This window comes from Typopeltis vanoorti, chromosome 5 (assembly GCF_054136105.1).
Source record: "Typopeltis vanoorti isolate ZY-2024b chromosome 5, IOZ_Tvanoo_1.0, whole genome shotgun sequence".
NCBI classification, from domain to species: domain Eukaryota; kingdom Metazoa; phylum Arthropoda; class Arachnida; order Uropygi; family Thelyphonidae; genus Typopeltis; species Typopeltis vanoorti.
The window spans coordinates 33846292-33860865 of record NC_143553.1 but is presented as its reverse complement, the minus strand read 5'-3'; the positions used below and the strand labels follow the sequence as shown (position 1 = coordinate 33860865).

General features: G+C 33.9%; 1 protein-coding gene and 1 long non-coding RNA gene across 2 annotated transcripts in view; one reads left to right on the top strand and one right to left on the bottom strand.

Annotated features, from left to right (window-relative positions):
• Positions 1-14574, bottom strand: part of LOC150106302 (vesicular integral-membrane protein VIP36-like) — a 130965-nt gene that overhangs the window by 18392 nt on the left and 97999 nt on the right. Inside the window, exon 7 of the mRNA XM_090392336.1 lies at positions 4400-4452. Within this exon, the coding sequence (XP_090248462.1) occupies positions 4400-4452 (53 nt within the window). The remainder of the gene's footprint in view (positions 1-4399; positions 4453-14574) is intronic.
• The window catches only part of LOC150106303 (uncharacterized), a 162650-nt gene that overhangs the window by 79007 nt on the left and 69069 nt on the right, over positions 1-14574 (top strand). The gene's annotated exons all lie outside the window — the stretch shown is intronic.

Genomic DNA, 14574 nt, shown 5'->3' with positions numbered 1-14574 from the left:
AAATGTGGAAGGCAGTTGGAGTAGATAATAATTGACCAAAAATGCTTAAGTATGGAGATATATAAAAAGTTTTGCAGTGGCTACACTGCATCATTCAGAGGGCCTGGTCAGAAGGTCGAATTCCCAATGATTGGAGTAAAGCTCTCATAGTGCCCATCTATAAAAAAAAAGGGAATAAAACTGTGAATAAATGTGAGAATTACAAAGGAATTTCTCTATTAAGTATTCTTAATAATATCCAGGTAAGATTTATGCAAACATATTTGAAAAGAGGTTGAGAAAGATTGTGGAAAACAGAGTTGTGGAGTCAAAGTCGGTAAAAATGTACTGACGCCTAATGAATTTAAATTGTAATATAAATAATATGCTGAAACTTCCTATTTCACAGATAATAATTTGATTAACTTGTTTTTTTCAGGATATATTTTAATTTCAAGTTCTTTGAAAATTTCAAAATAAAACATATTTTATGATAAATTATATATTATATTAGTGAAAGCAGAACTCGATGAAAAAATTCATAATGGGAAGAAAAAAAAGTCAACAAAGTCCTGTGTTTTTGAACACTTTACAATAACAACTGATGGGAGATATTGTGTGTGTCAATGTATTATAGAAGATGATAAATGTGAAAAAGTATGTGATGCAAAAATTAATAATTTTTGTGGTTCTGATAAAAATACACCTACGCATCAAATTTAACAAGACACTTGCAACATTTTCATCCTCAAGTGTTAGAGGCTGTGAATGATAAAGACAGCAATAAAAACATTTCCTCTACTTCAGGGCTAAAGAAAGATCAGAAATCTACTGGAAGCCAAACACAACTACCAAGATTCTTTACATCTGACAAAGTTACCATAACAGTGATGCCAGAAAAGTTTACCACATCATTGAAATGGCAGTGAAGAATAGTGTACCTCTATCCTTTTTTTCATAATCAGCACCTTTTTAGGCTTAAACGAAGAAATGGCTAGAAAACTTGGAGTTTCTCTGGAAAGAGAAAGTTAAGGAGACTGATAATTGAAGAGGCCAAATGTAAGAAAGAACTCTGAAAAAGTCTGAAGGGACATTTTGTCTTTATTAAAATTGATGTATGCACATGTCACAGAGTCAATTATTTTGCTATTAATGTTAGATTTTTTGATGAAAACAATAAAATACCTCAGACAATGGGAGTAAAGGATACTCAGGTACATCACAACAGTGAATATATTCAAAAGTTAGTGGAAGATGTTTTAGAAGAATTTGAAATTATGTATTGTAACAGATAATGTTTCAAATATGTTAAGCACAATTCAGGAAATGAATAAATCTGAAGAAGAAATCACACAAATATTAGGAGATGAAGATGATGTTTCTGCAAGTAATTGACAAACAGTACAAACAGAAGAAAGCTTTGAAATTTTATCACTGAAAAAGTATCTAAGCTAATTACAGTTCAACATATGCATTGTGATGTTCATACTCTGCAACTAGCAATAAGAGATGGATTGAAAGATTGTCATGCAGTTACTCTCATTGGCAAGTCGAGGCAAGTAGATTTGCAACTAGGGGCCCCTTAAAACAGATGCTATTCTGCAGAGACATGCTGGAAATGGAGCCATTTTGGATCAGGCAACATGCTGGGGAAGCACTTATTTGATGATAAGGCATTTGCTTGAGCTAAAAGGCTTTTTTGAAGACCTGAACAACATAAATGTCACTAACTGAAAGCCAGTGGGCACAAGCAACAAAGTTAGAAAGTCTACTTTCTCACCCTTTTACTGTCACCAAGAAGTTGCAATGTGAGGATTTAACACCTGGTGAATTCTTGTTGGAATGGAAGAATCTTGATGTATCGCTTGAACAAAAATGGACAATTAATTGCTGATAATACTGTATCTTCAATGAAGAAAAGAGAGAATCTCTTGCTGGATAATCAAATCCTGTTAACTGCTATTTACATTGATCCAATGAACTGCATTTTGTTGAATAATGACCAAATTACTACAGGAAAACAGGCACTCTATGAAGTAGCAGTTCACATGAAAGGATTACAAGTACTACCTGAAACGTTTGAACTACTGGATGAAGCAAGAAGCATTGGTAACTCAGGATCATCCTCTTCAAGTTCAAATGAAGAATTAGACTTTGAAGCCAACTTGGTCAAAATGGAATGTTTAAAAGTAAAGCGACGTCATTCGTGCATAGGAAAAACCAGTAAATGTCAAAATAAAGGAATTTCAGCAATAGCTTTTTAAAGGAGTAAAAGAAGTGGAAAAGTATGCCCACTCATCGAAACAGACTATAGAAGAAGCCATCCTTGTTTATCCAGAGGTTATTAGTGATGTAGCTAGAACTGTAACAGCAATGCCCATGCAAGTCAGTGTTAAAGACTGTTTTTGGTACTGATAATAGTCAAAACAGATTTAATGGAATCCCTTAAGTTTCTAAGAACAATTTTTTAGTAAATTTTGGATTTCATTTTTGATTTAACCCTATTCTGCAGCTAGATGCTAAGTTTCTTTAAAAATGTTGTAGGGAACAATTTTTCAATCTTCTACAATATAATTTTTATTTCATTTAATGTAATGTTTCATGTCCATTCATTTAAATTTTATATCCAAATAATACTTTAATCTAAAAAAGAAAGAGAACTGGTAGAGAAAGATGTTTTCCTTATTTTCTTTTATAGTTTCTTTGTTTTCTGTTTTATATCCTGAATTCCTATTCCTTTATTATTTATAGCCTTTTGATAAAAATATAACTTCAATTGACCAATGTTTTCATTTTCTAAGTTTTGTCTTTTGCTTAAAATTTAAGCTATAGCCTTTAGACCCAAACTTTAACAGGTTATAGTACTAAAAAGTAGTCTGATGATTCACACTGGCAATGATGAAATGCCTTGTATGTTGAGTGCTTTCAATCGATATAGGAAATAAATAATTAGTATATTTATTATTTATTTCCTATACTGATATATAAATAAAGGAGTCAGAGTCGAAGGTACCATAAATTGAGGAATCCGAGTTGAAGATTTTATGTATACCAAATAAAGGTTGTCAAGATAATATTTTCACTTTAAGACAAACAGTTGAGAAATTGTGGAAATATGACAAAGATCTGTACTTAATTCTACTTTTGAGAGAAACCTGTTTCTCTCAACATGTTAGCACAAGAAAAGTATATTTAATATATTGCCAGATATTTCAGTTTGAAAATAACAAACCATCATCAGTAACTTGACAGGAAAGTTTTTTATGAGGTAGAATACAAACAATTGATCATTGAAAATTAGAACAAAATTTGAAAAAGGCTTTTCAAAATGCTACAATTTTATGATGAATGGAACATTATACATAGCAATACATAGTCTATATTTAAGTTGTCAGTCAGCTAGAATCGAAAGAAATACAGGACGACGGTCTGATGTAAAATCAGGGGTAAGACAAGGATGCACGTTATCTCCACTCTCATTCATCATCTATATGGATTACATTATGAAAGAAAGTGGTATCAAGCCTGACATTAGATATGATGTTGTACTCCTAAACACATCTAGTGGAAGTCTCCAGGATTCACTAACTAAATTGAATAACAGCTGTAACAAATTTGGCATGAAAATCAGCAATAAAAAGACCAAAACTATGAAAATAGGCAGGAGCAAAAAAACTTCAGCTGCATTCTGAATGGAGAGCCTATAGAACAAGTAAAATATTTCAGCTTTTTATGCACAGTTTTTAGTGAAGGTGGAAGGTTAAATCTGCAGATAGACAACAGAATAAACAAAGATGGTATAATGGGTAGCCAGCTGAATAAATTTATATGAAATAAGAGAGAAACTAGCTAAAACACCAAACTAGAAGTATACAAGACAGTGTTCAAACCAGTTTTAAGTTATGGATCTGAGAGTTAGGTTAGAAATAAAGCACTTGATCAAAGACCACAGATATGAGTGTTCTGGGGAAAATTAGAGGAGTGAACTGATGGCATCATGGCAGTATCATAGTAAAAATGAATATATTAGAAAGGAACTTGACATTATTAGCATTCAATAATGTGTCAGCAGAGCTAACTAGGTAGTATGGCCACTTAAATAGAATGGGTGAAGAAAGGTTAGCAAAACAGGTGTTTGATGCCAAGATGTCAGGAAAGAGACCCACAGAAAGATCAAGGTCTAGGTAGATTGATTTGGTCAGAAGTTCCTTAGAAGCACGAAATGTTAGATATGACAATATTGGATTGCTCATAAGTAACAGATTGATTTGGAGGAAAATTGTTGCCAGGAGACTGAAAATATGTAAACTTAATCATATAATGCTGTCATAGTAACCTGAACACCCTTTGGAGCTACATATCAGGAAATTGATAATGATGATGAAAATGATAGATGTGCAATAATTTAAAAAGCACTTACCTCATCTGCCATATCAAGTTCATAAAGCTTCATTGATATAATATCATGATTATCTGTAAAAGGTATATGTAATTCAATTTCAGACTAGCACATATCCAAAAAAAGCCAATTAATTAAAAAAAATACAGATATACAATACACTCACACAGCTACATGACCTGTTATCCCTACTATTAGTCCAATCATATGAAATGTTAGAATAGGCAAATGTCCTTGCCATGACACAAATTGTGTCATTCAGTATTCACACATAGGGTATGATGCAACAAATTGCCTTATACTTCTGGTTTGCCATGCAACAAATTGTTATATGTGCTTTCTAAATAACAAAAGTTATGTTAGAAGGGAAAAGAATTTGCTTTCTGATTGTTTAATTCACTAACAATGATGCAAAATTCTATAACTGTTTGTATTTTTAAATTTCTGAAAGTGTAGATTATACTATGCATAGTTCACGAATATTAGTTTGTGAACTATGCATAGTATAATCTACAAATATTTTACACAAAAAATCTGCTAAAAAAAAACTCGAAATTGGTGTCAAACATATTGAAGGATGTGTAAAAACGTGGCTGCTTACCTCAAGTAGAAGGAACATGTTACAAATTTAAGTGCCAAACCATCAGTTGCAAACATGTGAAACATAACCTGGCATGGACATGATAAAATGCCCATTCAGTCCACCAGAGTGATATCTACAATACATTAGTGTGAAAGCGAGTAGTGTTTAGTAGTGTTTAGATAGACTTTTTTTTTTGAACTAAATAATCCAGGCCGAAAGCTAAACATTTTTCCAACCTCTCTCTCGTACTTTCATTTGATTCAATTTTGACGAAAAATTCATAAACAGGATACAATCCTACACTCAACTATGGATAGCATAAAAAGTCCCACGGACAAATTTGCTTAACATTTAGCTAATTACTAATCTCCCTTCCTCTCACAAATAATTCTTTCTTCTTTGTTAAAAATTCTGTTTATCTAAAAAGTATATTAGAAAACCATATCTTAAAAAGTTCAGACATAATGATTAGTTTTGATATTACTTCACTATTTACAAATGTTTACATAATTAACAATTTTCCTCCAAAGTATTCTATTATCTGTTGGGACTACAATATCGTCAAATCTTATATTCTGGTCTTATAGGTACTTCTAACTTCATCAATCCACCTATTTTTACAACCTCTCTCTCGTACTTTCATTTGATTCAATTTTGACGAAAAATTCATAAACAGGATACAATCCTACACTCAACTATGGATAGCATAAAAAGTCCCACGGACAAATTTGCTTAACATTTAGCTAATTACTAATCTCCCTTCCTCTCACAAATAATTCTTTCTTCTTTGTTAAAAATTCTGTTTATCTAAAAAGTATATTAGAAAACCATATCTTAAAAAGTTCAGACATAATGATTAGTTTTGATATTACTTCACTATTTACAAATGTTTACATAATTAACAATTTTCCTCCAAAGTATTCTATTATCTGTTGGGACTACAATATCGTCAAATCTTATATTCTGGTCTTATAGGTACTTCTAACTTCATCAATCCACCTACATCTTGGTTTCCTCTGGATTTCTTATCTCCCATCCTGGCATTAAACACTTGCTCGCACAAACCTGAATACTAATGTCAAAGTTCCTTTCTAATATGATTCTGCCATAGATGCCATCTGTTAACTTCCCTAATTTTTCTCAGATCTCTCATATCTGTAGTCTCCAGTCTTAGATCAACTGCTTTATTTCTGATTAAACTCTCAGATATCAAGTTAAAATTGGATATAGCTACTTTAGTGTTTTGACCAACCTCTCTCTCATATTTCATATAAATTTCTTCAGTTGTGGTTTTTCATCATACTGACTTTGCTTATTCTGTTGTCAAAGTCCATATTTAATTTGCCATCTTTGCTAAAAACTGTATCTAAATAGCTGAAATGTTTTTGCCATGCCATGCCATGAATGCAATGATTAGCTTTGATATCACTTCACTATTTACAAATGTACTGTTAATTGAAACCCTTGATTTACTAAAGTCATATTTAAATTTATAGTACATGCAGGTTATTTTACATGGAAAGGGAAGATATACAAACAACTAGATGGGACAGCAATGGGCTCCACCCTTTAGCCAATTTCTACATAGAACATTTTGAAAAACTAACTATGAATACAGCCTCTCTCAAACCAGTGGTTTGGCTATGTTATGTTGATGATGTGTTTGCTATTTGACCACATAGTCCAGACACATTGAATACATTTATACACATTTAAATAGCCAACAACATAAAATCCACATCACAATGGAACAAGAAGCTAATGACTATCTGCCCTTCCTGGATACACTAATCACACAGCTTCCTAATGGTTCATTATTTTTTTTTCTGTTTATAGAAAATCCACACATACAGGGAGATATTTGCATAAACATTCAAACCATCATTCAGTTCAATAGTATGGTATCCTAAAAATACTAGATTGCAGAGCTAGAGCTATTTGTTTCAACGACAATGTTTCTTACTGATGAACTCACTCACTTGCATAATACCTTCTTAGCCAATGGCTATAATCCCCATAGGATAGAAAAAATATTAAATGCTCCCCAGAATCCCCCACCACCACCACACAAGACTACAGAAAAACTGTTACCATCCCAGACATTCAAGGCACATCTGAAAAGATATCTCATCATCATCATCATCAAATTCCTGCATGTACCCTCAAGGGGTGTACAGGATATGATAGTGCTACATGAAAAAAATTACATCATTATTAATTTCCTATCTACAATTTTCCTCCGAAAAGATATCTAGAGTGTTCAATAAACATCAGCTGCACACTGTATTCAAACCTCATGTCAAATTGGCAATTCTCATTCATTCACTTAAGGACTAACTCTCTTCTTATCACATCCAGGAGTTTATGATGTGCCCTGTTCTTGTGACTGGGCTTACTACAGACTGATAGGAAGAACTGTTGACATCTGCCATGGAGAACATAAAAAATACATCTAGCAGACCATGCCTTGGATACCCCTTCACACAAGATCAATTGGAAGAAAACAAAAGTGCTGCACAGACGTCTCATAAGTAAAAGAGATTGTTTTTGGAATCAACAGAAGATTTAAAACATACTCCAAACCTCAACAAGTATGGCTGTATAAATTTATACCAAAAATATGGGAGACAGTCATTTTAAGATCTCATTAATACTTGTTTTCTCTCTGTTTCCAACATAGAGAGTGCCTAATTAGGATCTTAGCTCCTTGTGTTGTCTGTTACAATTGTTTAAACTAGTCTCACTGTTATATCAAATTGTTGTTGTTTCGCATACTGTGACAAACTGTTTTTGTGCTCTGAAGATGATGGATATAATACCAGCAAAATATCAGCAAATAAGTCAATAAATATTAATTATTTCCTTATCATTCTGTGTTGTCATTAATACCATGAAAATAAATTAACATGTACTGCGAACACATAAGCCTTTCCATGCCATTTCTATAGATTTTCCATTCAAGAAAGCTGATATTTTCAATGTTCCTATCTATTTTTACTATGTCTCTTTTACTGCTAATTTTCATGAAAAATTCTTATTCAATTTAGTTAAGGAATCCTGAAGACATGGTAGCTTTATAAGGGGTATTAACATCATCTTCATAAGTAAAGAACTAAGATAAACACCTCCAATTTTGACATGCGGTTTATGCCAATTTCTTTAATGTGATCCACATAAATGAATAACAGTGTTGATTAGCATGTGCCCTGGTCTCACCGTAATTTTACATCAGACCATCTTCCTATACTTCCTTCAATTCTAACTGCTGACTTACAACTAATATAGACTATGTATTGCTCAATATAGTGTTTCATTGACACCATATAATTATTAGTATTTGGAACAGCTTTTCTCTCAACACTTTGTTATGTGCTACCTAAAGATCCACAAAACAAAACAAATCAATTTGTCTTAAAGTGAAAATCTAATCTTGAGATATTTGTACTGAACCCAACTTGGTAAACTTTTATACCTCTATATTTGAGCATATCTAATCACCTATACCAGATGCCTTTCCATATTGTAGGTTTTTGATGGCTTTTCTACTCCTGATTGCTGTTTTTTTTTTTTTTAAACCACTGTTCTTTCTTGTCTCAAGGACTCCGAACATCTAGAATATCTTTAAAATCAGTTTTCATGTCACCTTTATCATCTCCAGTTCCTATAACAGTACTGTTTCCCATTTCTAAGCTTTTTTCGATAGCATCCAGAAAATTTTGCCACTTCCTGATATTTACCTTCTATATTCTTACCAAATTCTTCACATTTTTATTTAGCTTACATTTTTCTCTGTATTCTATTAGAGTATACTGGTTTACTTGCTAAAAACTTTTGGTATTAATTCTTTTTCACAACTGTGTTTAACTTTCCAATTCTGCAATGACGTTCTGATTTTTCTACTCTGATAGACAACTTTACCACTCTCTTTTGCTGATTCAATGTTTTCTTCTGGATGTGTCACTGAGTTTCCAAAGGTTGGTTCTTGTTTTCATATTCTTCACTTGTTTCTTGAATAATATTTGTATATTTGAGTCTAAAGTTCACTTCTGAGACAGATCAGCTCAACTTAAAACTTTCTTATATACTTCTCTTTGCAATATGATATTCCATTTCATCCTGCTCAAAACTAAATGGAAATCACTTCCTATTTCAAATCCCTTGTAATCCCCTGTGTTAAAACTAGTGAAGTTATTGCTCTCAACAATAACATAGTCAATAAGACTGTTCTTATTTCTTGCATCTTCTTTCCTTGTGATTTTATGTCTTTTGGTGAAAATAGTGTTACTAATGAATAATCCATGTCCTGAACAGAAATCCAGCAAGTAATTACCATTATTCTTAGATTTGCTCTTTTTTTTTTCTTTCTAAATTTTCCCTAAACATTTCTCTACATCTAATAATCACTTATTCCATTGTTTATATCACCATCATTTCCTTTACCTCAGCTGCTTTCTCTAATGACTCAAAAAAATTCCTCAACCTCCTTAGTAGAACCTTCTGTGGGACAATTCCTAATTTTGCTGTTTCCCAACATTACTTGAAACACGAGATTCAAGATTTTCCTTGTGTTTAGTATTGAATTACATTTAGTATTGAATTTAGTATTGTAATGTTTAGAAAAGCTTCACATTCGTCTTTTTTGTTTCAGTAATACAAATTATGTTGACATGATACTTTTCTAATTCTTCTACCAGTTTCACTGCTTTTCTGTTGATACTTTTTATGGATGCTGATTTGGAATTTGTTCCAGTAACAGACTTTTCAATGTCTGCCCTGGTTCCGTGAGAAAAACAGATGTTTTTCTTATCAGTGCAATGCTCCAGTCAACATGAAACTTCGTGTTGTAATAATGAGAATAGGTTTGCAATTTGGGATTTAGAAGACCAAATGTATTCCTCATTAGCTTAAAACAAAAAAAAGGAATACATTTGGTCTTCTAAACTCCAAATTGCAAACCTATTCTCATTATTAATTTGGTATCCAGGTGGATACCAATGGTACACACTAAGTAAAAGGAAGGATTGGACATTAGATCAGAAATTCTAATCTGCTCACTGCTATCCCAAAGGTCTGGTGGAGGTCCCCCCCCCCCCAGTTATTCAGCTTTGACCCTTATGTGACTCCACTGAAAGGAAACTAGAAACTAAAATAAATGGTTAAATATTGCTGTTTCTTCTTCTGTCTTAGGCCTTACACCTGTTGTAACAATTTTCATTGTAATCCATCATTCTATTATTTCATGGTCTTCCAGTAAGTATATAAATACATGGTTATATTTTCTCTATTCTACTTATTCTAACTATATATATATATTTGGTTTAATCCTTCATCCAAGTGTAAGCAAACCAAGTTTGTGCCTGAAGTATTTTCAGGACTGGGGTAACTCGTGGTAAAGGTGGAGTAAGTTGTGATCACTAGCCTTAGTATCTCTCATAATACAAAGCACATCTCCTTGCAGATGTGTATAATGCATGCATTAAGGGAAAGGCCATTACCCAGACCGGTTTCAACTTTTATTGAGGTCTCATCAGTGGGAGCCAGACCCAGAGGTGGTGATACTAAGGTGGAAGTAATGCAGAAGTCATATCACCATATACTAGTTGCCAAAAAGTGTCAACACCTTATAAGTGATCAGAACTTACTCCACCTTTACCACAAGTTGCCCCAGTCCTGAAAATACTTCAGGCGCAAACTTAGTTTGCTTACACTTGGATAAAGGATTAAACCAAATATATAATTGGTAACATAGCCAAGTGAAAAAACTTCCATCAACTATCTCTAATCCAGAGAATTTTAATAATAAGGTGTTGACACCTTTTGGCAACTGGTATGTGGTGATATGACCTCTGCATTACTTCCACCTTAGTATCACCACCTCTGGGTCTGGCTCCCACTGATGAGACCTCAATAAAAGTCAAAACCAGTCTGGGTAGTGGCCCTTCCCTTAACGCATAGCATTATACATGTCTGCAAGGAGATGTGCTTTGCATTATGGGAGATACTAAGACAATGAGTGATGAGAGCTTGGTCCACCTTTACCACGAGTTGCCCCAGTCCTGAAAATACTTCAGGCACAAACTTGGTTTGCTTACACTTGGATAAAGGATTAAACCAAATATATAATTGGTAACATAGCCAAGAGAAAAAATTTCCATTACTTATTCTAACCTTTTGCATTTCATTAACAGCTTGTGTTATTCCATTTTTCTGTTTACTATCCATTTATTTACTGGTTGCCTTTCTTTTAGGCTTGCACGGTGATCCGAATGCATTTTTGGAAATTATGGAGACAACTACCGTGTTTGAATAAAAACTTTAGTTTACTATTACTAAAATTTTACAATTCGACGTTTAGACCTTTATGTCAAGGTCATCTTCAGGAGCGTACAAATATACACACGAAACAATCTATACTACAATCATACTGGTTCGTTAAAGACACTGACTAACCGCTACCACAATTGTTGGCCTGACCTCTGGTGAAAAAAAAAAAAAAAAAAAAATTTTACATTAATGCTAGAGTCCTATTATTTGTGTTGTCTACTACATACATATATTAACATCATTCCAGCCAGTTGGAGTGGAATGTTTTCTAATAATAGCAGATTGGCTAGAGTCCTGACTTATGTTGAATCTTTCAAATTAGGTTGGCTGAATGTGTGCCATCCAGATCCTTGGAATTTTCATACCATCTTTATTGTTGATATTTGGGTGGTTTATCAGGATTTCGCAGGATTCTTTAAATTTTCTTTCGTACCATGTTTTTGTGCGGTGTAAGGAGCAGGTGCTTTTCCAGTTGATTTGGTGTAAGGTGTTGAGTGCATGGTCTGAGAGGCCTGCTTCACCATAATGGTTATATTTAATGTGTCTAATGTGTTCTTTCTTGCGTATATGGATTGTCCGTCCTGTTTCACCAATGTACGGTAAGTTACAGGTGCAGCGGATGCAATAGACTCCAGGATGTGCTAATGGGAGGAGAGGATCCTTAGAGGAGCTGAATATGGTTTTAAGTTTAGTGGGTGGTTTAAAGGTGGCATTGAGGTTATAATGTTGTAGGATTCTGTTGATTTTTTCCGATAACCCTTTAATGTATGGGATGGCCATGGTTTTACTGTAATCTAGATTCGTTTTTGTTGTGGTTTTATAGAGTATTTTATTGACAGTATTTTTGTTATAGCCATTGTTTATGAATGTGTCACTAATGATTTTTAGTTCTTGTTTCAGGGCTTGTTGGTTAGAGCAAATAGTTGTGGCTCTGTTTTTAAGGGTGTTTATGACTCCATATTTTTGTGCTGGGTGGTGATATGAATTCGCATATATGTATTGGCCCGTGTGTGTCGGTTTTCGGTAGACCGTGAAGGATAGATTGCCTGAAGGAAGACGTGTAACAAGTGTGTATCGGAAAAAATCAACAGAATCCTACAACATTATAACCTCAATGCCACCTTTAAACCACCCACTAAACTTAAAACCATATTCAGCTCCTCTAAGGATCCTCTCCTCCCATTAGCACATCCTGGAGTCTATTGCATCCGCTGCACCTGGAACTTACCGTACATTGGTGAAACAGGACGGACAATCCCTATACGCAAGAAAGAACACATTAGACACATTAAATATAACCATTATGGTGAAGCAGGCCTCTCAGACCATGCACTCAACACCTTACACCAAATCAACTGGAAAAGCACCTGCTCCTTACACCGCACAAAAACATGGTACGAAAGAAAATTTAAAGAATCCTGCGAAATCCTGATAAACCACCCAAATATCAACAATAAAGATGGTATGAAAATTCCAAGGATCTGGATGGCACACATTCAGCCAACCTAATTTGAAAGATTCAACATAAGTCAGGACGCTAGCCAATCTGCCATTATTAGAAACCATTCCACTCCAACTGGCTGGAATGATGTTAATATATGTATGTAGTAGACAACACAAATAATAGGACTGTAGCATTGATGTAAATTTTTTTTTTTTTTTTTCACCAGAGGTCAGGCCAACAATTGTGGTAGCGGTTAGTCAGTGTCTTTAACGAACCAGTATGATTGTAGTAGTATAGATTGTTTCGTGTGTATATTTGTACGCTCCAGAAGATGACCTTGACATAAAGGTCTAAACGCCGAATTGTAAAATTTTAGTAATAGTAAACTAAAGTTTTTATTCAAACACGGTAGTTGTCTCCATAATTTCCAAAAATGTATTTACTGGTTGTATTTTCAGGACTGGAAGATGTGCTTTGCATTATGAAATACCAAGGCAAGTGAAGCGAAATCATTAGCTTCTATATATGAGTTGCCCAGTCTTGAAAATACTTCAGAAGCAAACTTTGTTTGCTTACACTTGGATAAAGGATTAAACCAGGAATATAATTTCTTGGCTTCTTTAATTTATAGTATAACCAAGTGGAAAAACTTCCAACAACCATCTCTATTCCAGATTTTTTTTTGTATTAAGGTGTGACACCTTTTGGCTGCTTATATATGGAAATATGACTTGCATTACTTCAACTTTGGTATTACCTCTGGGTCTTGCTCCCACTGATGAAGCCTCAATGAAGATTGAAGATTATCACAGTACATGAAATACCAATTTGATATAGCAATGGGACTAATTAAAAAAAAAATTGTAATGTCAACTTGAGGAACCCAGAACTTTGGGTATGGCTCCCACTGAAGAGACTTTCGGCAAGATAAGTACTTGGTTTTCTTTCATTTGTTTTTCACTTTAATTTATTTTACTAGTGCTAGTGGTGGTTTTGTCCCCACGAGCACTGGTTTCTTTTAATAAATATTAGGATTGCTGGTAGTGCAGTCAATATCTGCATTACGGGATTACTTTTAGTGATATCACGGCCGCCATTTATAGTAACTCAAACAAACATTTGCTGGTGGTGTAGAATTATTTCTCTATCAGGTAATTATTTTATTCTCAGTCTTATGACTGAAAGTTTTTTTCTTCCAATTAAATGCAGAGGTTATAGTCTTTTTCCCACTTGAACAATTCCTCCAAGGATGCGAACTCTAGGAATTGAAATTCCCGGATGTGAAGAAGCGAGACAGGTAACTAAAATTTTAAAAGAGATAGTTGGTGCAAACAATATTTATTCTTTCACCCCTTAAGGCAGAGGGAAATATTTAATTTTATTAAAGATGTGGAAACAAGGGACAAACTATTACAGGATTTTATTTTCGAAGGCAGCACAGTTATTCCTATAATAGTCAGGAGCAGGAGCCAGGTAAAAACAGTAAATATCGAAAGATTTCTGATGGAATATATATGGAATAGTAATGAAATTCTTATACAAACATTTTCGAAATGGGGTAAGATTAGTAATATATGAAAGGGTTTGTCAAGTGAAGATCCAAATTGGTTTTCTGGTGATGTCACCTTCACAATGGATATGAAGACGCCAGTACCAAATTTTGTCAACATCGGTACAACCCGTTATGGTAACTATCCCGGAGTACAATGTCCATGCCTGCATTGCAGTTCATACGATCACTTAGGTGGTAATTGTCCCAAATCTAAATGTTTCAGCTGCATGGAGATCAGACATATCGCTAATCAGTGCCTCAAACCCTGTCAGAAATGCGAAAGTTCTGAACCC